We start from the raw sequence: 24,583 nt of genomic DNA on the forward strand, positions 1-24,583 counted from the left end.
TCAAAACTCCACACTTAGAAGAATTTTCAAGTGAAACCAGTCAATGTTATCCTATGAGTAGTAGAGTTAAGGTTCTGGGCATAGACTCAGGGGTCTCCCAGGGTCGAAAAGGTACAGTAGTTATACCCTCAGCGGCACAGGGGCAGCCAGATGCAGAGAGAGTAGGCCCAATGCAATCCTATCCTTCGGTTGGTGGCTGTAAGCAAGCAGGCCACGCGGCTGTGGGAGCTGTGCTCCTGGTCACTTACTCAAGGCAAGTGGGGAAGTAGAGTAGGGTAGTAGTTGCACTTTCAGCGGCGCTTGGGCGACTGGGTGCGGGGTGCTTTTGAGCTGTCGGGCGCTCAAAGTTATCCAATGGGAAAGATAAAAAGTAAACAAAGGCTGCAGGCTCGAGGACAGAGATTCGTCAGGTGCGACCACCACTTCGAGAGGTAAGTTGGGATCTTGGAGTAGAGGTAGGTACCCCAAAGGAAGGCACAGGGGCCCGTGGGGCGCCGGGTGCAGGGGTGTCTTTTGGCGTCGGGAAATCTTACCCTCAGCTGGTCGTGGTTGGAGTGGACCCTGGTTCTGAGGCTGCAGACGTCATCTGGGTCATCGAGGAGGGTCTTTGGGCACTGGACTCCGGGTCACATTCGCCGGGGGGACGTCCTCGTGGTCTTGGGTCACTCAGGCACAGGCCGGGCTTGGCGGGTGCAGAGTGTGCTGGATTTGCGGTTTCTGGCTGGCACCAGGGGTATTGTTGTTTGAGCAGAACCACTGCTCATGGGAGTCCCAGTCTTTTGGAAGCTTCAAGGTAGGCAGGTCCTCCGGGGTTTTCGAGGTTGCTGTCCACAGGAGACGCTGGAGTTTCGCAGGAGCAGGTTCAAGGATCAACAGGCCTGTAGGGTTCTGGGGCCAAGCCAGTTGGCGTCGTCCTCTTGTTAGCAGCTGCACGGAAGGTCTTCTTGTTTCTTGTTCTTCTTCTTGTTTCAATCGGGATCTGAGGAAGGAAGGTTCAGGGTGCCCCTAAATACTAAATTTAGGGACATTACAGGTAGGGTAAGGGCAGGGACCAATGGGTCCCTGTCCTGGGGTGAGTACGCTCCCTAGCCTGCTCCTCTCCTGTGGGAGGGGGCAGGAGCCTAGTTGTGCTTGGGCAGGGCTCCCCATCTTCAAGATGGCCGTAGCCAGGAGTCGTGCTTCACCTCGCCTCTCCCACCTTAGGGGTGGGGTTGGCATAGGCTGGCACACCCTGTTTCCTCACTTAGGGGTTCCCGCCGTTCTTCCCGCCAGAGTGGGGGTCAGATGCTGAGTACAGCAAGTGGCCTGGAGAAGCTCACAAAGGAGGCATGCCTTTGAAGCTTCCCCTACCCATCCTGGGGGAGGAGGCTTGGCACCTCGTCCCAGGATGTGCATTGTTTCAGGCACCCAAGAGCGGCTGGCTCTCGACCCAGGGGTCCAGAAACATGTCTGGTGGTGGCAGCCTCAGTAGCCATGCAGTCAGGACACTGGGAGTTGGTTAGGTTTCAGGGGGCATCTCTAAGATGCCCATTGTCGTGCATTTTACATTAAATCCCACACTGGCATCAGTGCGGGTTTAATGTGCTGAGAAGTTTGATATCAAACTTCCCAGTCTTCAGTGAAGCCATCATGGTGCTGTGGGGTTCGTAATGACAACCTCCCAGCACCATATACTCTTAATGGCATCACTTCACTTACAGTGCCCTGGAATTGCCCTGGGTACTGTAGGGGCACAGGGCTCACACACCTGTGCCCACACCACTGGCATAGGGCACCCAGCTAGAGGCGTGACTGACAAATGCCAGGGCAGTGAGCTTGTGGGCATGGCACACAGGGATGTGTGCCATGTCGACTGTTTGTTTGGTTCTGTACTTAGACACTCAGCCTGCAAAGGCAGTGTGTGGGTGTCAGGGTACAGGGCCCCTAAGGGTGGCACAATAAGTGCTGCAGCCCTAGGGGGTCTTCTCTGGCCACCATGCCCTGAGTACCTAGGGTACCATTTACTAGGGGCTGACAGGTGGCCAGAGATGCCAATTGGGTTTTAGTTTCAACACAGTTTTAGGGAAGTAACACAGGCCCTGGGCACCTGGTTGGCAGGAGCCCAGGGCACATTCAGTCAAAGCACATCAGCAATTCAGCATACCTATGCAAGAAAGATGGCACTTTCTCACAAAACTTATGCACCACAACAAAGCTATAAAAGTGCAATGTGCTGATGAATAGCAAGAAAATTGCTTAATAAATACAAGACACAATTTATGAAGAATGTTGTAGCTAAACTGTGAGCGAGAGCAGCAACATGGACTGCAGAGGACAGTCACCTGTTCCCCTTTCCAGGTGAAAGCCAAAACCATTAGACAACGGAAGGCACATATAGGATACTTCCTACATAGAATAAGGAAGAAGAGATTAATCGTTAATGGACTCTCATGCAGCAAGCAATATAGAAACTTCCTTAAAAGTGTTAAGTAAAATCTCCCTATAAGGGATACCAAAAGGTATAGAAGGATGCTCATAAGCATACTGAAAAATGCCCGAAGGAGCAGGTAACATAGATAATGTTCCTTACCATTAGAAAAAGATCTCGAGCATGGAGCCCATCATCAGAGAAAGAGAAAAAAACTATACAATGGGTGTTAAACTCACGCAGAGTTCCCGAACTAAACAACCTGTCCTTGACTGTGTTAAAATAATAAGAATACCTGCAGAAAGCAGGAACACCGCACTCGGGTGTCCCCATAAGTGGAATAAACACCATTGATAGTGCCATAAAATAATCATAATGTTTACGAAATAAAGACCAATTTTCCCTCCTGTGCAACTGAACAGTGGAAAAAGATAAAGGCAGATGGAAGAAAAAACAGAACTATGATTTTGTACCACCTCGGCTGTTGCGGAAACGCTGCAGAGCTGAATCCGCCTGTGCGCCAAATAGATGAGTGCCATCAAACGGCATGTCTACCAATGTTTGTTGAACTACCTCTGGGAACCCAGAAGTGTGCAACAAAGCACGCTGATTGAGCACCACAGAAGAGGCCATAGCTCTAGCAACAGAATCAGTGGTATCCATACCACAACAAATAATAAGTTTTCCGCCTATCGCCCAACACGGAGAAAGGGAGTAAGAGCAGCTTGGCCCTTCTCTGGAAGGGATGGTAGTAGGCTTGCCAGAGATTCCCACAATGCATGGAGGAAACAGGCAAGGACACATGAAGTATTAATGGATCTTACAGCCGAATTTGTGGAGGCGAAAATGTGTCTGCCACTAGATTCCAGTCTTTTAGCCTCCCTGTCTAGAGGTGTAGGCAGAACAGAATCAATATTTTGGGAAGCCAAAGTGGCCTGAACCATTAGGCTATGACGAGTATGATGCTTTATGAGACAGGGGGACCCGCAACCGGTCTAGCCAGGACCCCAACAAGATGTCAAATAGAGCTTCCCTACAAGGAAACACTGACTCATCTCCAGATTGACCGTGGTGCAGAATGTTAATTAATGAGTCTGTAGTTACAGACACAGAAGAAAGTGGCATCTCTAAAACATCACTAACTCGTTTGAGCATCTCGGCCAATGAGAAACTTGGTTTTGAAGCCAATCCAGGGGGGAACAGAAGAGCCAAGGCTGGAGAAGTCTCAAAACCACTTGAATCACCCAACTCAAAACCCAACTGATATGTTGTGTTATGTTATTTTAATTTGTAACTCCCGCAGATACTCGTAAGTGTCCCACCAGGGGTGGGTCAGTGTGGGAAGAATGTACAACCTCACAAAGATCTTCACATGGCCCAGGATCAACGTCTGAACCCGCCGGCTCATAATCAAAACCATACGGTGTTGAGCGGCACCGTCATTGTTGTCGGAGATGGAAAGTAGTGAGGTGTCAAGCAGTGGTGTCATCGGCATCGATCAATCAAGCACAGACAACGTCGGGTGCTCGGCGGCAGACTCCGAAGGTGGTAACCTTGAAGGGCTGTTCACCAGCACAGATAGAGTATGGCATTTGACATCCAGACTGACGTAGAGGATGAACCAGCGAGGTCGTCCTAGTCTCGGCCTTATGTGCCTCCTTGGGACCCAATGGCACTGAAGACGGAGGTGCATGCCCAAAAACCTTACAAAGGGCAAAATAATATTCCCTGATCATGTCTATTTCCCTTTTTAAAAATGGTGACTATTTCTGCCCCCTTCCACGTGTTTGGTATAGGTTCGAAATCAGCTATCGCATTACAAAGATGGTTGGTATAGGGTCCCCAAATACTCAAATCATGCTTTAAAAGATCGCCTGGAATTTTGTCTGGACCTGGTGCTTTGCCTGATTTAACTGACTCCAATATTAGTACAGTTTCATTTAAAGTAAAGTGCAGTTTTGCTGCCTTTGCAGTATTCTTGTCATTTGTTATCACAAAGGCATTACCATTAGATTCAGAGTAAAGGCCAGAGAAATGTTCCACCCATGTGTTCTCATCGAGGAATAGGTCTCTTTGTGTTCTTCCCGACCGATTATCTTTAGCTATCAGGTTCCAAAATCCAGCCTGGTCCTTCGCTTTAGCCGCATAGATTAGGTCTGACAAATCGCCTCATCCCATGACCTCTTTGCATCTTCTAGGGTCTGTTTGTAATTGTGCCTTTTTGCCCTTATTCTGTCTACATTTTCACTCCTTATGGCCTGGATTAGCTCTATCTTGGCCACTCGGCAATTCCCTTTATACCAGGGATTACCAAGGCTAGTCTTATCTGATGCTCCTGCGTTCCCTTCTTTGGGTATTTTACTTAGTACTGGTCCTAGGGCACTTACCAAAGTAGCATGCAGGCCTGTCATCTTAATTTGGCCTGTGGGATGTTCTGTAAAAGGTGCAATGGTATCTGCAAAAATAGAATAAATACTAGCCATTGCTTTGGTGTTCCCTAAAATATGTGGCCACTTTATTGCTCGATTATTTTTCCTTAGTATAATTTTGTCATCCTTGGTATCAGTCTCATTGGGACCAGTTTGGGATGGGAGGAAAAATCCCGGTAATTCCATCAAGCTCAAGGGTCGATGGTCACTCTCAGTTCTTGCATCTACTTCAAGGTTGATTAGATGTCACTATCAGATACAACATGGTTGCCTTTAACTTTTATAAAGGCGTTCGTTAGCCAATCACATAATGCTGTGTCATTGCTAGGTCATGGCATTATGTCATAATGCCTTGTCATCGCTATGTACTTCTGTAGTTTTGCAAAATATCACGAAATTTCATGAAACTACAGCGACAACAGATATCACTACGTTAAAATGCCTAATAACCGAAAAATACTTACCTACAATACCCAAAACGATCATCTGCACACAATAATGTATAATCCTGCCAAATGTCAGGGTAATCCATTCAGTCGTTTTCGCGCTACCTCTGATACAAATGTGTATGGAAAATACAATGATGGGAAAACGTGTTTTGACACCCCCTTTTATCTTTGTACTACTTGACTAATCAATGTTAAGCTTTCCTTCCCCCACGAATGTAGAAAAAGCTATAGGTCTGAGAAGTTCTGTGGTGATACATCAAACAGGGGCAAAGTTATTAAGGAAGAAAAATCTGAGGAATTCGTATACCTAGGAATCTTAACTAGAACTACAGAGTGACTACTGCCACTCTATGATTTATTATTTACATTATCTTGGTTTGCAATAATAAATGGCATATTGCAAGAGAATCAGTTTTCTAGTGGCTTAATGTGGCTTAGTTACCCTGTTTTCCTAAACTCACTGTTTCCACGCCACATTCATAGGATATGGAAGTGCTGACAGACAGCTGCCAGACAATCAAAGGCACCAGTCCAACAGCCAAAGGGATCCTGCCTTTAAAGAAGTCCACCATGTAAGAGAGATGACCCATGCAGCAAATTTAACACCACAGAGGAGGAAAACTTTCTATGCATCAGGACTATTTCGCTGGACTTTTTGGGAAACCGCAAAATAAATGCAATAGGTTGAAACAACATGGCAGCACTCCTTGCATTTATTGTGCTGATGGTATTTCCACCACAAAAGCGGAGTCACCTTTAGCAATGAAATTCTTTTACAGGAAGGTGTAAACCTCTCAATATGGCACCATGGTGGTCCTCTGAGGAAGGGGATGAGGGGAGGGAGGACATCCTCCGCCAAACTAGCAGGCCACCGGCTACAAAAAATGTCCCTATAGGAGTGTTGGCTGGTTTTTCATATGTAGCGCAAGATTGCCATTATTTAAGATTAAGACTCCTGTATATGCAAGATATTCACCCGCAGCCTACATCTTAGAGGGGAATACATTTAGGATTGGCCTCACACACAAAGGAAATGCACCAGGAAATTTGACTGGGTTCCGAATGCTAAATGGAACCCTATGCAACACTTCTGCTCTGTGACGCGGTTGGTGGACATTTATTTGAGCAGACCATATTTCATGGGGATTGCCTGCCTTGTCTAGCAGTGGCCCTATGGATGGAATGAAGAGAAGAAATGCGTTACTTACCTGTAACTGCAGTTATCCAGTATTAGTGTCTTTCATAGATTCACATGCCTGAATCATTCCCAGTCGTCGAGATGGGAGCCTCCGGTATATAAAAAAGTAATGTCCTAGAGACATACATAGAAAAGAATAGGCCTAAGGATCTCACCTTAGTGTCCTATCCACGTCCTTATGTAAAAAGGACCAAAACAGAGTAGGCCCAAGGGTCCCACCCTAGTGGCCTATCTGTGTCCTTTTGTAAAAAGGACCAAAGTAAAGAAGCCAACCAATCAGCTACCACCTCCTTCTAGAACCTTCCTGTCAGGAGCCCAAGTCTCTCAGATTTTCGTACGCACCAAGCTAGGTAGGCGTAAAGTTGGTAGAGAGATAAGTGAGTCCTTCCAGGGGAGGCGGGAGGGTGCATGTGAATCTATGAATTACACTAATACTGGATAACTGCAGTTACAGGTAAGTAACACATTTCTTATCCAGTATTTGGGTGTCTTTCATAGATTCACATGCCTAAATCAGAGTAGCAAGCAATGTATAATGCACATTTGTGATGGAACATCATATATGAGTATGTAGGTAATACATATCACACGGTTGCAAATCAACAAATTGCAAAGACATGTAAGTAATAGCAAAGAAATGTGCATACCAGCAAAGGATGGAGGGATGTAGGAAGGCTCACCTCACTGGAATAGATGGCGAAGCACTGCTCGGCCCACTGCTGCATCCTTCATCAGCTCAGTGTCCAGGCAATAGTGCCTGGTGAAGGTGTGCGGGGACTTCCAGGTCGCCGCTCTGCAGATGTCCAACACCGGCACTCCAGCGAACAGCGCCGCAGACGTGGACATGGCTCTTGTCGAATGAGCTTTGACTCGTGAGTCCAGAGGCCGTCCGGCCTTGTCATGGCAAAAGGTGATCGCCGAAGAAATCCACCTTGAAATACTTTGTTTCGTCAGAGGCATGCCTTTCCGTGGTCTACTAAAGGCAATAAAGAGTTGAGATGATTTTCGGAAGTGTTGTGTCTTTTCTATGTAGAATTTAAGACATCTCTTCAAATCTAGGGAATGCAGAGTTTTCTCGGCTGTAGTGGAAGGATTTGGGAAGAATGACCGGAGTACCACTGGTTCGTTTAGGTGGAAGTCCGAGGGGACTTTCGGAATAAACCGAGGATTAGTACGTAGAATGACTGTCCGTCCTGAATTGCATGAAAGGATCTTGGATTGAGAGGGCCTGCAGCTCACTGACCCTTCTGGCAGAGGTCAAAGCTAGGAGGAGGGCCGTTTTCCATGAGATGAATTTGATCTCCGCTTTATGGATGGGTTCAAAGGGGTACTTCATTAATTGGTGAAGGACCACATTGAGGTGCCACGACGGAGGGATCGGTCTTGGTCGTGGGAAGGACCTGAAAAGACCTTTAAGGAATTGTCTTCTAAGTCTGTTTGCCCACAGGGATGGACCCGTAGAAGTCCTTGTGAATCGGGAGATCGCCGCTAGATGCACTTTGATGGATGCGTGTGCGAGGCCCGATTGCGCATTGCGCTAGATGCAGTAAGTATGGTAGCAGCTGCAGTGGAGTGATGCGGAAGGGGTGGAAGCCTTTAGCCACACACCAAGAGCAGAACCGCTTCCATTTTAGTGAGTAGGTTTTATTAGTGCTGTCCGCTCTAGCTTTTGCAAGGACGACTCTGCATTCCTGCGGAATGTTTAGGTGGCTGAATTCGCGGTATTCAGGAGCCAAGCTGACAATTTTAGAGAGCTCAGATTCGGGTGAAGTACCTGTCCTTGGGACATTGTGAGCAGAGCTGGATGTTGATGCAGGCGAAGAGGTGGCCGGGCAGAGAGGCGATGAAGGTCCGTGAACCAGTGCTGCCTCGGCCAGAATGGAGCGATGAGAATCAGAGTGCAGGGCTCCGACTTCATCTTCCTGAGAACCCTGGGTATCAGTGGAAATGGCGGAGAGGCGTACGCAAATACGTTGCGCCATGCGATGGAAAATGCATTTCCGAGGGTTCCTGGGTGGTGATGCCTGCTTGCGAAGCTTGGGCATTTGGCGTTCTCCCTGGTGGCGAAGAGGTCTATTCGCGGGGTTCCCCATTCCGCGAAGATGTGTTCCAGCACCTCCGTGTCCAGCTCCCATTCGTGGGATGGAGACTCCTCTCTGCTCAGGGCGTCCGCCAAGACATTGTCCTTACTCCGCTTTCAGTGTAATCCCATGTTCCAGAAGCCAGTTCCAGACCTTTTGCGATTCTCGAGAAAGTGAGAGCGATCGCGTCCCCCACTGTTTGTTCAGGTAGTGCATCGTCGTGGTGTTGTCTGTCCTGACGAGCACTGGGGAATTTCGATTGCGTGGTAGGAAAGCTTGAAGAGCTGGGAAGACCGCTCTTAACTCCAATAGATTGATGTGGAGCTTGGTTTCCTGTTTCGTCCACTTGCCGTTGATCTGGAGTTCCTGGAGGACCGCTCCCCAGCCTTCTAGGGATGCGTCCGTTGTTATGACGTGTGGTTCTGCAGGAAGCAGGAACGGCAGTCTCTGTGACAGGTGTTTGAGCGATCTCCACCACTGTAAGTGGTTGACCATGGTTCGAGTGACTCGTATGCGGTCCTCGAATGATCCCGTAGCTTGTGTCCATTGTTTCGTCAGCTCCTCCTGGAGTGGGCGCATTTTGAGGCGGCAGTGGGGAATGAGCATGATACAGGAGGACATCATGCCGAGGAGGGACTTGAAGGTGCGGACCGGCAGAGTCTTCCGTGATGCCACTGACGTGGCCAGGGAGATGAGTTTGAATTTTCTCTCCTGAGAGGGGAAAGCTCTGACGCGTTCCGTGTCCAGAGTCGCTCCAAGAAATGTAATGATCTTGGTGGGTTCCAGTGCCGATTTCTCGTGGTTGAGGGTCAACCCTAGGCGGTGGGAAATTCATTCTACAATGCCTTGAATTAGTCTTACATGAGAACTATTTTGAATTCGACAATTCTCTGTTCAAACAGACTACTGGGGTCAGCATGGGGGCTAGTTGTGCCCCTAGCATAGCTTGCCTATACATGGGAGAGTTTGAACGTATTAACATAGTCAACGAAGTGGCCCCCTTTCATGAGAATGTCCGGGGATGGCGTCGATTTATCGACGACATCTTCCTAATCTGGAAGGGGGACCATCTGTCCCTGGAGGAATTCATCGCGTGGCTAAATGCCGCTGACCCCAATCTACGTTTCACTAGTCACTACAGTGCCGAGCGGATTGAGTTTCTGGACCTATGGGTCAAACATCATGACAACCTTTTAAAGGTATCGCTATACACCAAGCCCACAGCCAGAAACACCCTGCTGCAATATTCTAGTTTCCACCCCAAGAATCAAAGAGACAGCATTCCGTACAGCCAGTTTCTTCGTATCAGAAGGAACTGCACGGACATAAGTGATTATCTATTCCAGGCTGACATCTTGAAAGAAAAATTAATACATCGCGGCTACCCCAAAAAACTCATAAAGGAGTCATTTAAAAGAGCTAGATATGCCAACGAGATGTGATGTTCAAACCAAACGAATCGGACCCGCTGGAACAACTGGTATACGTTACACGTCACACCAATATGAACCACAAAATACGACAGATCGTAAACTCGAGTTGGCATTTACTTAATCTGGAAAAGGACCACATCTCTCTCAGTCGACCGATATTTGCCTTCAAAAGAAATAAAAACCTGAAAAACCATCTTGTCAGGGGAAAGATATCGGAAAACCCTACCAGCATTCAAAAAGCCATCACCAACTCTGAACCTATTTTTGGCAATCATAGATGCGGCACATGCCAAGCATGCCCGCATGCCATAGTAGGAGAATCAATCAGTACCACTGAGCGAACTATCTCGATAGCTCGAAACAAAAGAATGACTAACTGCAGGACGGCCAACGTTGTTTATATCATCCTCTGTCCATGCAATCTCCCATATGTTGGAGAAATGGGACGGGAATGCCGCCTGAGAATTGGGGAACATAAGTCTAATATCCGAAACAAGAAAAGATCTGCCCCCCTGGTTCTCCACTGGCTTGAAAAAGTCCATACTGAAAAAGACCTCCGATGGTTCATTCTGGAGAAAATTGTGGCTCAGCCAGGAGTTGATTCCGCCAATCTCCGTAAAAAAAGAGAGGTATTCTGGATGTTTATGTTTAACTCTGTCACCAGGGGCCATAATGAGGAATGTCTATGGCAAAATGCTCTCTTATGAGGCAAGTATGAGAGTCTATTTTTGGATCCTCATGTCCTCCAGAGAATCACCCGTGTAGAAACTGGTGTCGTCCATATTCCTCACTAGCAATTATACTGTCATCTCCATCTAAATTGTTTTTTCGCACTGACCTCCGAATATTATGAGCTCGTTTCTGGCCTAACCCATTATGTTTTCACCTAATCTCCTAAAGTGGAACGGCTGCCCCATTTTGAATATAGACCACATCACCGAAATCTCCTCCCTTTACAGATGACCGCTGTATTTTCCTCTCAGGATCACGAATCCTCGCCATTTGGTTATAGTTGTTGTCCCATCCCAAAATGGGCGCCACTTTATTTCGCGGACTGCGTTAGTCCGTTTGCACTGTCTATATGCGCCGGCCCACCTGAGATCCATCTTTACAAAACACGCGCCACATATAAATAACAGCCCGGCCTCGGTGTCCGTCTGCTATCACGGCACCCTAAGAAGACGTCGCGGTCCGTTCTAACCATCCTGGAACCAGGTAACCAGCGCTCGCGCCTAATCTGCAACCCTGACGTGGCTCTATTTAAATCATTTGTTTAACTCTCGCTAACCGGAGGTCATTTTCATGCCTTGCAGGACCATCCAGGATACCCGCCTGCCTCTGACTGCACTTGCTAGAACAGAGGACGCCGCGCAGCGGTCCGTGTCCACCAACTCAACATTAGGTAATCAGTGTACCTGCACTAGGCTGTGACCATTATATGGTTCTTTGTAAATCACATGTTCTATCCGTGCTAACCGGAGGTCCGCTTCTGACTTGCAGGTCCGTCCGGGATATCTGCCTGCCCTGGAGTGGATCGGCCATAACAGAGTACGCCGCCTTGCGGTCTGTGCCAACCACTTTTGAATAAGGTAATCAGATTTCCCGTGCCTAGTTATAATCCTGATGAATCATATGTGTGGCCGGCGCCAACCGGAGATCCTCTTATGCTTTGCAGGACCGTTCGGGATTTCTGCCTGCCCCGTTGTGTAAGCGCTAAAACTGAGGACGCCGCCCTGTGGTCCGTGTCCACAATTCCCTAATAAGGTAATCAGAGAACCCGGACTTAGTTATGACCCTAATGTAGCTTATTTTAAACCACTTGTTTGATCAGCACCAATAGGAGATCATTTCTTACGCTGCAGGACCGCCCGGTGTATCTGCCTGCGCTTGCCTGTATCTGTTAGAACAGAGGACGCCGCCTTGCGGTTCGTGCCCCCCCATCTCCAAACCAGGTATTTAGAACGCTCGTGCTCCGCAGTGACCCCGACGTGGATTGCCTTAAATTACACCTGTAGATTACGCTAACATGAGGATTTTGTCCATTTGACAGGACCGCTCGGGGTATCTATCAACAGTTTGCCTGTATCTACTGGAATTGAACCCATTGGACGAGAAGCCGCCTGCCCCACCCACGCTAAGGCAAGTCATCCTTTGACCACATATCGGCCCGGTTTTTAAGACGGTGACTAACTGTTCTGTCCATGCACTTCTTCATAACTTACCTGAACTGTACTCCTTTCTGCCCAATATAGGATCATACCTCACATGAAGGACCTGTCTTATAGTTACGCAGTGACCTCCCTGACGTAGAATCAGTTTACCTGTGAACTCTGATCCTACTTCCTGCCCCCTCCAGTGTGAAAAGAGGTAAGTTCCCAAGCTAATCATTATGAAATTAGACGCACTCTCCCCCGGTAAATCCGAGACTTGTTCAATTTTTAATGAATCTCTGACCCCCTGCCCGCGAGGGATCCAAAACCCTGGGCCCCTCCCCTATATAGATAGATGCCCTTGTATGTCTGAATGGGTGTTTGAATATCTGATTGAGCTCGTGAGCACACTTCCCTAGAGGAACCGCTAAATACAATGAGTGACGCCTACCTATCAGAGTGGTGACATTTACATAGAGTTATTTGTCCGACATAAGAAATGAACTTTCTTTAATTTTTATCTTTAATGTACCTAAATTGTTTATTCAGAAACTCGATTAATTATGACCAATTATGAGAAATGTTTATTGATTCCTTAAAATAACTATGTTGGAGAATGTTATATGATTAACCTATATGAAATTGTGTCCTTAAATCAAATCCTTCTCTCATCCACAGTGTACCTGCTCTTGTCCTGCCCCCTCCCATGGCCCTCCTCGCCCTGATGAAGGTGCAGCCTAAATAGGCATAGCATCGAAACGCGCGTTGGCGTGACCCACTTGGATGGCATTTATGTAGTGCAAGCCTTTCCATCTTATTTATTGTACCTTGCCTCCATGTTACAGCTTCAGTCCTAGTGGCCATTGAAAAATCTTTTTCCCGGACTGCTATGTACCCCCCTAATGGTCTTTTGTATGAATGTGTAAATATTGTGTTGTTTGAGGTTGTGAGTGAGAATATATGTTTTGGATGACTGTGGGAGTAAGTGGGATGTGAAGAAATGTATGTGATTTATAAACCCTCATGACACACTGTATATTCAGAATTTATTTTGATCAACCATAAATAAAATATATTTATTTTTTCAAGAGAGTTGTGTGGACCCTGTGTTACTCTATGTCTGCTCTGATACGTAAATTTTTGTCACCCCTTATCTGAATACGAGGATCCCCCAGTGGGACCTTAAAATTGACCCTGGCAGGGTTTCTCCCTTTTCTATTCTGCGGTGGAAAATATTCAGACAGGCGCTGGAGGATGTGGCTGCGGCGGTATCGGATTGTGCCTTTACCAGCCAGTCGTCCAGGTATGGGAAGACCTGGTGTCCTTGTTGACGAAGGAAGGCTGCCACAGGGGAGAGGTATTTGGTAAATATCCGTGGAGCCGATTTGAGGCCAAACGGAAGGACACGAAATTGGTAGTGTTGGCCAGCTACCGCAAACCTGAGGTACTTTCTGTGCCCTTTGAGGATAGGAATATAGTAGTAAGCGTCCTGCAGGTCTAAGGACGTCATGTAGTCACCCTCCTCCAGGAGTCCCAGGATTTCCTGGAGTGTTACCATACGGAACGATTGTTTCTTTAGGAACACGTTGAGTGCCCTGAGGTCGAGGATTGGTCTCCACTTTTTCCCTTTCTTGTGGATCAGGAAGAAGTGGGAGTAGAAACCTTTTCCTTTGTGGGTTGGTGGAACTCTCTCTATCGCTCCCTTCTGTAGCATGGAAGAGATTTCCTGAAGAAGCAATCGTAGGTGCCTGTGGGACAGATTGCGAGGTGGTGTTGTGGGGGGAATTGTGACAAATTCTAGAGAATGTCCAAATTGAATGAGCTGGAGCACCCACCGATCTGTTGTTATCATTTTCCAGTTGTTGAGGAAGTATGTGAGTTTCCCTCCAATTTTAAAAAAATGCAACGGTGGATGGACTGGCCATTGACACGAGTCATTGACGGTTGCCAGCAGGTCTTCTCTGGTTCTTCCCCCTGTAGTTCGACTTGCCGTAGGAAGTCTGACGCCCTTGTTGGTTTTGTCGCGGTTGGTATTGCGGTTTAGTTTGGTTGTACGAATAGGAAGACCTATTCTGGTAGGTGCCCTTATATGAGGATTGTCCTCTACCTCTGTTGCCACGAAAGGACTGGTTCCGGAATTGTAGTGTTCCAAGGGCCTTGGCCGTGTCCGTGTCCTTTTTAATGGTGTTTAGGGCCTCATCAATCTTTTCACCAAAAAGATGCTGGCCGTCGAAGGGCATATCTAGAATTTTCGTTTGCACTTCCTGGCAGAAAGAGGTGGCTTTGAGCCAGCCTTGTCCTCTGAGTACAGCGGCTCCTGCCAGTTGCCTGAAGCCGGTCATGGCTACATCCATTGCGCAGTCTATGAGCTCGGAGGCAGATGTTTGGCCTTCCAAGAGAAGCGAATGAGCCTCCTCCTTTAAATCCTCTGGCAGATTAGACAGGTAGGGTGCAATATCCGCCCAGAGTTGTCGATTGTAGCGGCCCAGAAGTGCTATGGAATTTGCGACCTTCACCGTCATGGCCGACGTGGTGGGGAACCGTTTGCCAATAGTATCCAGTTTTCTGCCTTCTTTGTCGGGTGGCGTTGACAGAGGCGATGCTGGGTTGCGTGAGTTTTTCTGTGCCGCTTGGGTTACCACAGAGTCTGCCTTGGGGTGACCTGTGAGGCATGCTGGCGCCGATGAGGTTGCTTTATATTTTTTATCGAGCCTGGGTACCACAACTGGGATTGAAGCTGGCGTTTGCATCAGTTGTTTACCTTGTTTCCAGATAAAGTCAATGATGGGGATTGACCTGGTTGTCTTTTTAGTAGGCTCCTTGAAGTCGTAAAGGAAGCCTGAGTTTCCATAGACATATGGAAACGTTTGGCAGCTCGCTCTACAAGATTATGGAACCCACCGATGTCTGCGGGTGGTGATTCCGAAGACTGTGGCTCTGGGGAGGCCGGAGAATGTGCGACATAGTCCTGGTCTACATCTGGGTCTGACTCATCGTCACGGACCTCGCCCTCTTCCTGATCTCTCTCCTCGTCCTCAGACGAGTGGATTTCCTGTATTGGCTCCTGGTCTCTACTAAGCACCAGTGGTGGCGGCTTGTGTCGAGACAAAGGAGTGGGTATCTGTGCAGCTGGAGGTGTAGGCGTAGTGGGTTTCTCTGGAAACCGCTGCTTGTAGTCCGTGATTAAGAATTGCAGGTCAGATACAATGGATGCTGGTAGGCACACCATTGGTGTAACCTGTGTGTGCACCTGAGCATGGACTGATTGCTCTATATGCTCCTCCTCTTCCGGTTCCTCGTCTGTGCTTTGGCACTTGAGCACCAAGCCTGATGGGCTAGTGGCTTGTGTGCATAGCTCTTCCTCCGACTCTTCACCTTGTAGTAGGCAGGCGGGAGGCAGTTGTTGCACCTTACTGGGCGACGTCAGGACTGGCGTAATTGGCCTTTTCGTGATTTTAAGGGTGATATGGGATATCTGAGACGGCAAGGTATCCATTGCGTGCGACAGCAGCTCAGACTCCTTCCATGTTCCTGTGGTAGTCGACGCCTGAGTCGACGGTGCCGTCGTTGGAATTACCTTCGTCGACGGTAATTTACCCGTCGTCGACTGTGTCTCCGTCGACGGTGTCCTCGTCGACGCGCCCTTCGACGACGGCAATTTCTCCGCCATCGACGGTTTCCCCGCCGTTGACGGTTTCCCTGTCGTCGACGGGATGCCCTTCGTCGACGAGACGACATTGGCATACTCGCCGACGATGAAGGCGTCGTCCTCGTCGTCGAGGAGGTGGCCGACGATGCTGTCGTCGTCGACGTTGAAGCAGTTTTTAGCGCTGAAGAGATCGTCGACGCTGTCGTCGTCGTCAAGGACAGCGGCTGCTTCCTGGTGACAGGAAGATCCTTGCCAGACACAGAGGCTTTGCCCTCTGAGGCCTTCTTAAGAGTCTTCTTAGGAGGGGTGTCTGAGGGGCTAGGGGAAGTAACCCTTGGCCTCTTCAAGGAAAATTGTGAAGTACCAGAAATACTCTCACCGTCTTCTGACACCAAGTCGTCTCTGTTCTTCAGCCTGTTAAGCCAGATAAGTAGGTGCCCTTCCCGGTCCTTGAGGGTCTTGTTTGAGAAGGTCCTACATATTTAGCAGTCCTTGGGTTGATGGTGAGGGTAGAGGCAATATAAACAGGTTTCATGTTTGTCCTCCACATGGAGCCTTTACTTTCCACAAGAGGAACAGGCTCTAAAGAGACCCTTTTTCTGGCTATCAGCCATAATATAAGAAGTTGAGAAAATTCATTTTTTTGAAGTAAGAAGTAAGATTCCTGAGGAGAACTCAGGTGGAGACTCCCTAGCACAACGTGCGGTAGAACATCTGAGAGACTTGGGCTCCTGACAGGAAGGTTCTAGAAGGAGGTGGTAGCTGATTGGTTGGTTTCTTTACTTTGGTCCTTTTTACAAAAGGACACAGATAGGCCACTAGGGTGGGACCCTTGGGCCTACTCTGTTTTGGTCCTTTTTACATAAGGACGTGGATAGGACACTAAGGTGAGATCCTTAGGCCTATTCTTTTCTATGTATGTCTCTAGGACATTACTTTTTTATATACCGGAGGCTCCCGTCTCGACGACGGGGAATGATTCAGGCATGTGAATCTATAATAGACACCCAAATACTGGATAAGTGTGTTTGTTTTGTTATTTATAATGCACTGCAAACTAAGAACCATCAAATATGGCATCACGGCAACCACACAACTTAAGAAAACAAACTTAAGACAGTGATTTTAAATCAAATACAATACAGCATCTTAGCAAAACCCATTAAATACAATGGGGAACTTGTAATAAAAGATATATGGCACAGACAAATCTCATACCCAGGGATAGAACTCAAGAGAGTTCAGCAAGTTTGCCAAACATCCAAACAAACAGCATTGCAACCAGGGGATTTTGTACAATTTGAGGATTCACCCAGGCATCAAACTGCAATTGTGCTCTGTTACCCTACAGGCCTCTAGTCCTACCTTACGCTCACTCCCTGTAGAGTGTCTGGGGACAAAAGAACCTCCACAAGATTGCAGTGATACAACTGCCACTGCACTTGTTTTTGTTCTAATGTTTTTTTTCTGTGTTGTATAGGTTCCAGGGGTAACCCCCTCCCCCCTCCCATCCACAGTGACCTAGGAAAGATCTCCAGAGAGTGCTAAGCAGTTGTGTTTGCTGTATGCATTACTTGGAAGGTTACTGCCTTTGAGACTGGTTCACCACATTTTACCACTTCCCCCTACATTTCCACATCATGGTGGGGCCCATCCAGAAGATTTATTAATCCACCCTGTCATCTATCTGTCTATGGCCTGGTTACATATGGCGATGTGCAGCTGAAGATTTGTATCTTCTGTTTGTTCTGAAAATGAAGGCGGAATGGGATTTTCTGGATCTGGATGTGGGTGAAGTTCCTGATATTCTGTACATAGCAGAAGACCTTTTCACTTCTTGCTGCACTCTCTGGGTTCACGCTTGATGCTGCTGATACTGATGATGATGATAAACCTTTGCTCACTATATAGGCTTCTCTCCAGGGAGAGGGGTTGTTGGAATTCTGGTTCATCAGACTGCAGGGACAGAAATGTCTCCATCCATTTTACAGTCAACACCCTATTCTGACCATATTTTCTATTCTCTTATTTGACATTCCTTCTGAGCCCTTAGAGGTGACACACTGACACGCATTCAACAGCAAACTTTCTTGATTGAGCCAATTAGAAAGGCCATTTAGAAACAGGTTTGGTGGACAAGGCCATAGCTACATCAGTCCCTGCATCATCATGACAAGATTTTCATACAAGGGTGATGCATGTAACTGGTTGTAGTAAATGAGCCACTTATGTGGTCTGACACCCTATGATGACCCTCAACCACCACCATTTAAACTGATTTTAGTGTGTTATATTATCCTAGCGTTAATGTAGGATGGTCCTGCTTATGCCTGCTTCGCTTCTGTCCTGTAATCTTGCTGTCTTTTAGGGGAAGCGGTCACAGAGTAGAACAGTACATTTATATTATGAGAATTATGAGTTCTTACTATTGGCTTTGACATGGTCTAATGTAATTCTGTTTTCTGCTTTTTGGGCCTTTCTGTGTGCATGGCTTAACTAACACCATTTTCATGCTGCGAAGTGGGGAGGGCATGTTTTGCTCTGCTCGTGTCTTTCACACTTAAATGACTATAGAGAACTGGTTCTTATCAGGGGAATGTACATGCTCTGTCTCAAAGCCATAGCAAGGGCCTGATCAATCGATGCTGTGGCCTTGGAGCAGACTGGTATGGGCTCTTATGAGAACAATCGGGCGAGGCTTGCTAGAAGATTCGTTGTGTTTCAATTTGTTTTAAAAAGGGGAGCCTACACTGGCCTGGTGGAAGTTCACCGTAGGGCAGACGTGTCGCTGCAGACAGTGGGAACTTTGTGTCTCAGTCGAGCTCTTGGCCTGGCTAACTGACCGGACTTCCCCTTAGCGAAGCGAGGCAAGATGATGTATGCCGATTGGTGAGGTGTTCCTACTAACGGTTTTGATCTTTTACTTGCTGACTATTTTCTTTCTTTGCTATTGCTTTTCCATTCATTATATATATATATATTTCTACATATATATTTACCTTTTGATTGTGTATTTCAATCATTCATTTGATATGTGAGAGTCCGCTATGAATAATGTATTCGGCCTATTAGAGAAATGTACTAATAAATTTGTATATGTGTTATATCCCATACATTTGACTTTGTTTTCTTACCTAGCCTTTGGGGGGTGTTGAAAGTTTACCCGCCTTAGGAGGTGTTGTGTGAAAGGTGTATTCCACTGGTGTGGATTGATCATTTTTCTTGCCTTGGGGAAGTGTTGGCTATACCTCGGCCCAGGGGAGAATTGGGTAGAAGGTCTGTCCTTTTTGTGAAAAGCAGATCAATACACTGGTACACAGTAGCAAGGGCTAGTAAAGCGTCTGCAGCCACTGCACAGACAGTGGGCCACAGTCTGTTTTGAATTTGTATTCAAACCTGTTCCTTTCCAAATCATGTGTCTGTTAACAGGTCTTTGCCTGTTTTTTTAGGTTATCCCAAACTTTCATTCTCCCCTTCTTATTCTCTAGTCTTTTTCATGCTGCTTTTAATAATGACTGTCCCAATACTATGTGTCTGTTCTATCCAGCTTTAAAACCTAACTCTAAACTTCATGTTGAATTATTCTTAGTCCGGGTTTTGGCCATCATGGGCTGATTTACCAGCCAATTCTGTCATTTTTATGATCCATCCCTACCTGCTAACACGAGTAATGAAGACTTGCTTCACAGATATGCACTTTCAGTCTGCCTCACCATGAGTAGTGTTCTAGTTCTCCAGTTTGTCCTAATTTGCGCTTTGAGTAAGTTCACAGATGAAGTGCGGCATGGTTGTTTGCTAGCATTGTTACAGTTGACAGGGCACAGATAAATAAATATCAGTTAGATTTTGGCATACTCTACACAAGACATACGTTTACCTGGACATCCGCCTGAATCTCTTGGTTCTCTGTGTCGCAGACTGAAAAAGGTTCCTTTAGAGACAGGAAAATGCTGAGTGGCAGGGAGGAGATGTTCTTCAAAATCAGTGGTTCATACTTCGGAATTAACTCCTGACCTGGTAGCTGAAGAATCACAGAATAAAAGTGTGAACACTAAAGACAAAGGAGACAATTTAGGTCAAATAGGAACATGTGGGTAACATTAAAACTAGCAATGATTTTGGAGTCAGATGTGACCAAGTTAGACAGGATAACAAACAGCAACAGAACGTGAGAGAACAGAAGCTGAAAAAGCGAAGTTGACGGAGTAGAAAGAAAGGCAGAGGTACAAGAGGGATGTGAGGTAAAGATACATCGAGAATTGTTAAAAGGTAAAGCAAAGCAGAAACTGAACCAATCCCTTTAACCCAGAAACTGCGTCCCTTCTGGCAAGATCAGAGATCTCCGAGAATCTTTCCATGAGAACTGAAAGGAATCTCCCAGCTGCTTGATTTCCTGGTCTGAACCATTAAGGATCAGCAATTCTTTACCTGTGGTCAGGGGACCCTAGGGGTCTGCAACACCAACTGAGAGGTCAGCGACAGCTTAGAAAATTAAATAATATTAATAAAGTGTACAAAAATAAAGAAGCAAAATATAAAATTAAAAAGTTCTATAAATATGAAGGAATTTGAAATGGAAGGCTAAAAATTGAGTTGGTATCCTCATATTTATTCATGATAGTGTGCAAATGCATCAAACAGAATATACTATGGACAATTTGGGCCCTCAATTGAATTTAGAAAAGCTCCCTCCTTCCCATTTGTTTACATATTTGTTTATAAATTAAATATTTCCACATTTGTATATCTGATGAATACTTATTTCTGTAGTTTTGTGAATTGGTTTGCAGTTTAAATCATCGAAATTGGAGGAGTCCAATTTTTTCAGTATAGAATTTCTGGGGGCCCGCATTTCAGTAAGGATTCAGTCATGGTTCCCAGATCCAAGTAATTATTAAGTGGGTATACACAGAAGTAAAAAAGCTAAGAACCACTAATTATAGATATGTTGGATACCTGCAAGTGCACTGAAGTGGCTGCAAAGTATTATGTTCTAGTTATGTTCTAATTCCTTCCATAAATAAATACACGTTTGTAGGGACAGAAAGGAGACAATGGTGAATAGGAATAAGCAAAAAGTAATCTTTGGAGCAAAGAATAATATAAGTAATATATCAAAGAGAGAAAAATGTAGTGAAAAAGTTCAAGAAGAACATTGGCAAGAGCAATTCGAGGGGTCTGAGTGCTGGAGAAAGAGGACACATTTGAGAGAGGGAAAACATCAAGGGTGAATTGAGAATAAAGATGAAGTAAAGAATGAGGTACAGAAGGCAAGGAAATGAGATGGAAAATGATGTTGACTTGCAAGTTTTAACACATTTGAGGAAAAAACGCATTTCAAGTGTAAACCATAGCATTCCTCCAAGGGGAAGAAAAGTAAGCAGCTAGAGAATCATTGCTCAACCATTAAGGGGCTGATGTAAACCCCTGCAAATCAAAGTATATCACACACTCTCCAAGTTCTTTCCTTCCCTTAAACACTTCTCATTTAGCCTACCTAAAATGTATGTAAACCATAATTCTGGACATATATTTTGCTATACTAATATTTCAAATAATGTATAAATCACATTTTGTTTATCCGCAACCTTTCCAAAATTATCAATTTTGTCCTTCTCAAAGGATGCAAGGTATTTTCTCCTCATAGTGAGATCATTTTTTTCCGCTAAGAGAACCACGCAGACAAAACATGATCCACCAGGTCCCACTTCTTGCATATTTGTATCAAAATGCCATGCTGAAAAATATATGCACACTTTTTATTAGAAAGTTTACATTTTGAGGAAGGTTAATGGAGAGGGGGTCAGATTAGGATAGAGGGAGGTCTCCACAATAAATGTTCAGAATTTCAGAAACAAAATCAAAGCTACTGGATCAGTTTCTTGTAAATGTATTGATGTTTCCATTTTAAAAATCAATGACTGGCTTAAGGTCATGTGAGAAGTACTGAATGCAATGTAGTCGACATGTTGTAACAGTTATTGTCATAAAAAATGATGTATGATTGCTTCACTTCTAAAATAAAGCAACCATGGGAGAGCGTGGTTTGGGCACTGCTGATACCCAGAACATGGCTTGCGCTCCTGGTGCCCTGACCTGCTTGTTGTCAATAAGAATAGATTAGGACTGGCCTGCCCATTCTATGCAAGCAGGCAGGAATGGTTTTGGTACTTTTGAGGTGCGCAGGAAGTGTTTTGGACTTCATTCCATCCTCAAACAACACTTAAAAAAACAAGTTTTCAGTTTATCACTTCCTGGGTCTTTCAGCCATTCCGTTCTGTCCTGACTAAAGCGCGCACCACATTTTTCCCCTGTTTGGCTGTTGCCAGGCATCAAACTTGGTATTCCTCCACAGAAGCAGTAGCGCTCTATTAATTTCCTCTGCAATATACTCATATCACTGAAAATCCCAGTGAGGTTATTTTCCTGCAGACAGCAATGTGCAGCTCTTTATTTTAACACTTGAGATTTCTCTCCCATAACCCATGATTATGGCAGTTATTTATATAAACAGCTTGTACCAATCATTAACAGAACAGCAAGCTCCAATTTATTTTTTGTAGCAACTGCAGTTTTATTTAAATATTTCAAAGAAAGAACATTATTGAAGGGTCTCATAATAGTAGCACTTGTAGTGTCATGGAAGAAAGCATCAGTCTGATGTCTTCCATCCTGAAACCCGCGACAGTCATCTGCCGCAACTAATTTTCACAGAGAAGCAGTAGGAAATAACAATAAATTACCTACAAAATCATGCACTTCCTACCAAGTCTCTACTTCCACTCACCTTAAACGATCTAATGGAGGAGCTTTAAAAACTTGAAACCCTTTGTAATGGAAAGCTAATACCACGCTTCATAGACTAGAGGAAGGATGATCTACTTGAGTCTAGAGTTTCGGATTTGGAGCAAAGAGTTGGTGATACGCAGAATACTATCACAAGAGTTGATGAAATGGAGAATAAAGAAGATTGCACCTCTCAAAAGATGAACAGAAGATTTTGAAAATCCCAATAGATGTAACAATCTCAGAATTTATGGCATTCCGTGAGCTATTGAGGGAGATGACCTGATAAGATTTCTGAAATCTAATATACCAAAAACTGTTTGTCTATCGGGTAATTTCTCCCTCGTTATTCAAAGTTCTCATTGATTTGGTCCTAAACTTACTACTTCATGCTCAACTTCCAGACCTAGAGAGATCATTGCTCTTTTTTCACTGATTTCATGAAAGTTTTTTCAGCATTTAAGCAAAGGAAACCAATATTATGATCTGGTCGCAAGAGTTTCTTCTTGTAAGAAGCCTCAAACGTCACTGCAAACACAAGGAAGGAATTTCTGGAATTGCACCCTTCTTTACGAACTATAAATGCCAGCTTTGGCCTAATTCACCCCGGCCTATTTAAAGTCACTTACAAGGATAAGACTACTACCCATCAATCTCTGGCTGAACTCCAAGACTTTATTCAGCTTCACAAATGGGATGATATGGGAAATGACAGTAACTGAATTCTACATTTGTCATATGTTACTTGTGTTACATGCTGTTCTTCCTGGTTTTAGAGATGTATACAGGTTTTATATGTTATATCTATTTTTCGATCACAATATGTTCTTCTAGATATTACTAAACTTGATTTATTTTGTTTTGTCTTTACAGACTTATCGTAACACCATAATTAAGTTCATGAATGTGCTACTCATTGTCTACTGTTGTGAAGTCATTGAATGTTCAAAGTTGTCTTTGAATTCAAACTCATCTCTTCCTCACTCCCTTTTGTTGGGTTAAGTTTATTCCATTATTTTTTCTACCTTAATTTGTTTATTTTTGCCTTTTTCTTCTTCTCAAGGGGTCCATCAAACTCTTTAATCATGTTCTCTTTTCCGTTAAGGGCTTTGGCGTTCTGGTTGGTCATTCAATAAGGTGCCTTCCCTATCCTCATATTCGATTTGTTCTCGGACTTTAACTTTACCCTTATGGTTAAAGTCCTTTTGACTTTTTACCATACTTTTATCTTTTCCTTTTGTGACCTTGTTACCTATTGAACCCTGATAGGCTTCATTTTTCTTTCCTTCTCTTTTTCTTACTGTTTTTTCTAATGGATCATTTTAGTTTTTGTTGTGAAATTCCTATTCTAATATGTATTTCTTATATTGAAGTAACCATGCTTCCAGAGGTGGTGTTGCTTAGTAATTCCTGGTTTTGTTGAGTAATTTTCTAACTGTTTCATATAGTGCCAGGGACCATAAGAATTCAATCAAAAGGCAAGGAGTTCTTACCTATTAAAATGTTATTTTGTTTTGTTACAAGAAACTAATCATTCTGACAAATATAATAATTTTCTTTAAAAAAAAGGTTGGATTGGCTATGTTTACTATTCCCCTGCTTCTCAAACTCAGAATAGGAGTGTAATACTTTTATATAAAGCTTTATTTGTTCATGCACTCCAAGTAGAAAAACTATAATGTTGCCAGATGGTTATTTCTAGATAGAAAAAGTGATGGGATTCCTTGTTCATTTCTTAATTTTTATGATCCTAATGATATTGACATACGCTACAGTTTTCGGAATCCCTTTCTCTTGAGTTGTTGTCTTGGACAAATGATAATCTTGTGATGGGCTTAGAATGTAGTCAACAGTTAGGCCCCATACTTGACCAAAGTTTTAGCATTAAATACATTCCCAATAAAATGCAGAGGGTGTTTCAATTAACTGTTTTATTCAGTGGATTAGTTGATGTATGGCACATTTATAACCCTGATTTACCGGAGTATTTATTTATTTATT

General features: G+C 44.9%; 1 protein-coding gene across 2 annotated transcripts in view; it reads right to left on the bottom strand.

Annotated features, from left to right (window-relative positions):
• Positions 1-24,583, bottom strand: part of HYDIN (HYDIN axonemal central pair apparatus protein) — a 3,619,565-nt gene that overhangs the window by 2,603,107 nt on the left and 991,875 nt on the right. For both annotated transcript variants that reach the window (XM_078670948.1, XM_078670947.1), the window contains exon 22: positions 19,674-19,817. In XM_078670948.1, coding sequence (XP_078527074.1) covers positions 19,674-19,817 — 144 coding nt within the window. The remainder of the gene's footprint in view (positions 1-19,673; positions 19,818-24,583) is intronic.

This window comes from Lissotriton helveticus, chromosome 12 (genome assembly GCF_964261635.1).
Source record: "Lissotriton helveticus chromosome 12, aLisHel1.1, whole genome shotgun sequence".
Taxonomy (NCBI): domain Eukaryota; kingdom Metazoa; phylum Chordata; class Amphibia; order Caudata; family Salamandridae; genus Lissotriton; species Lissotriton helveticus.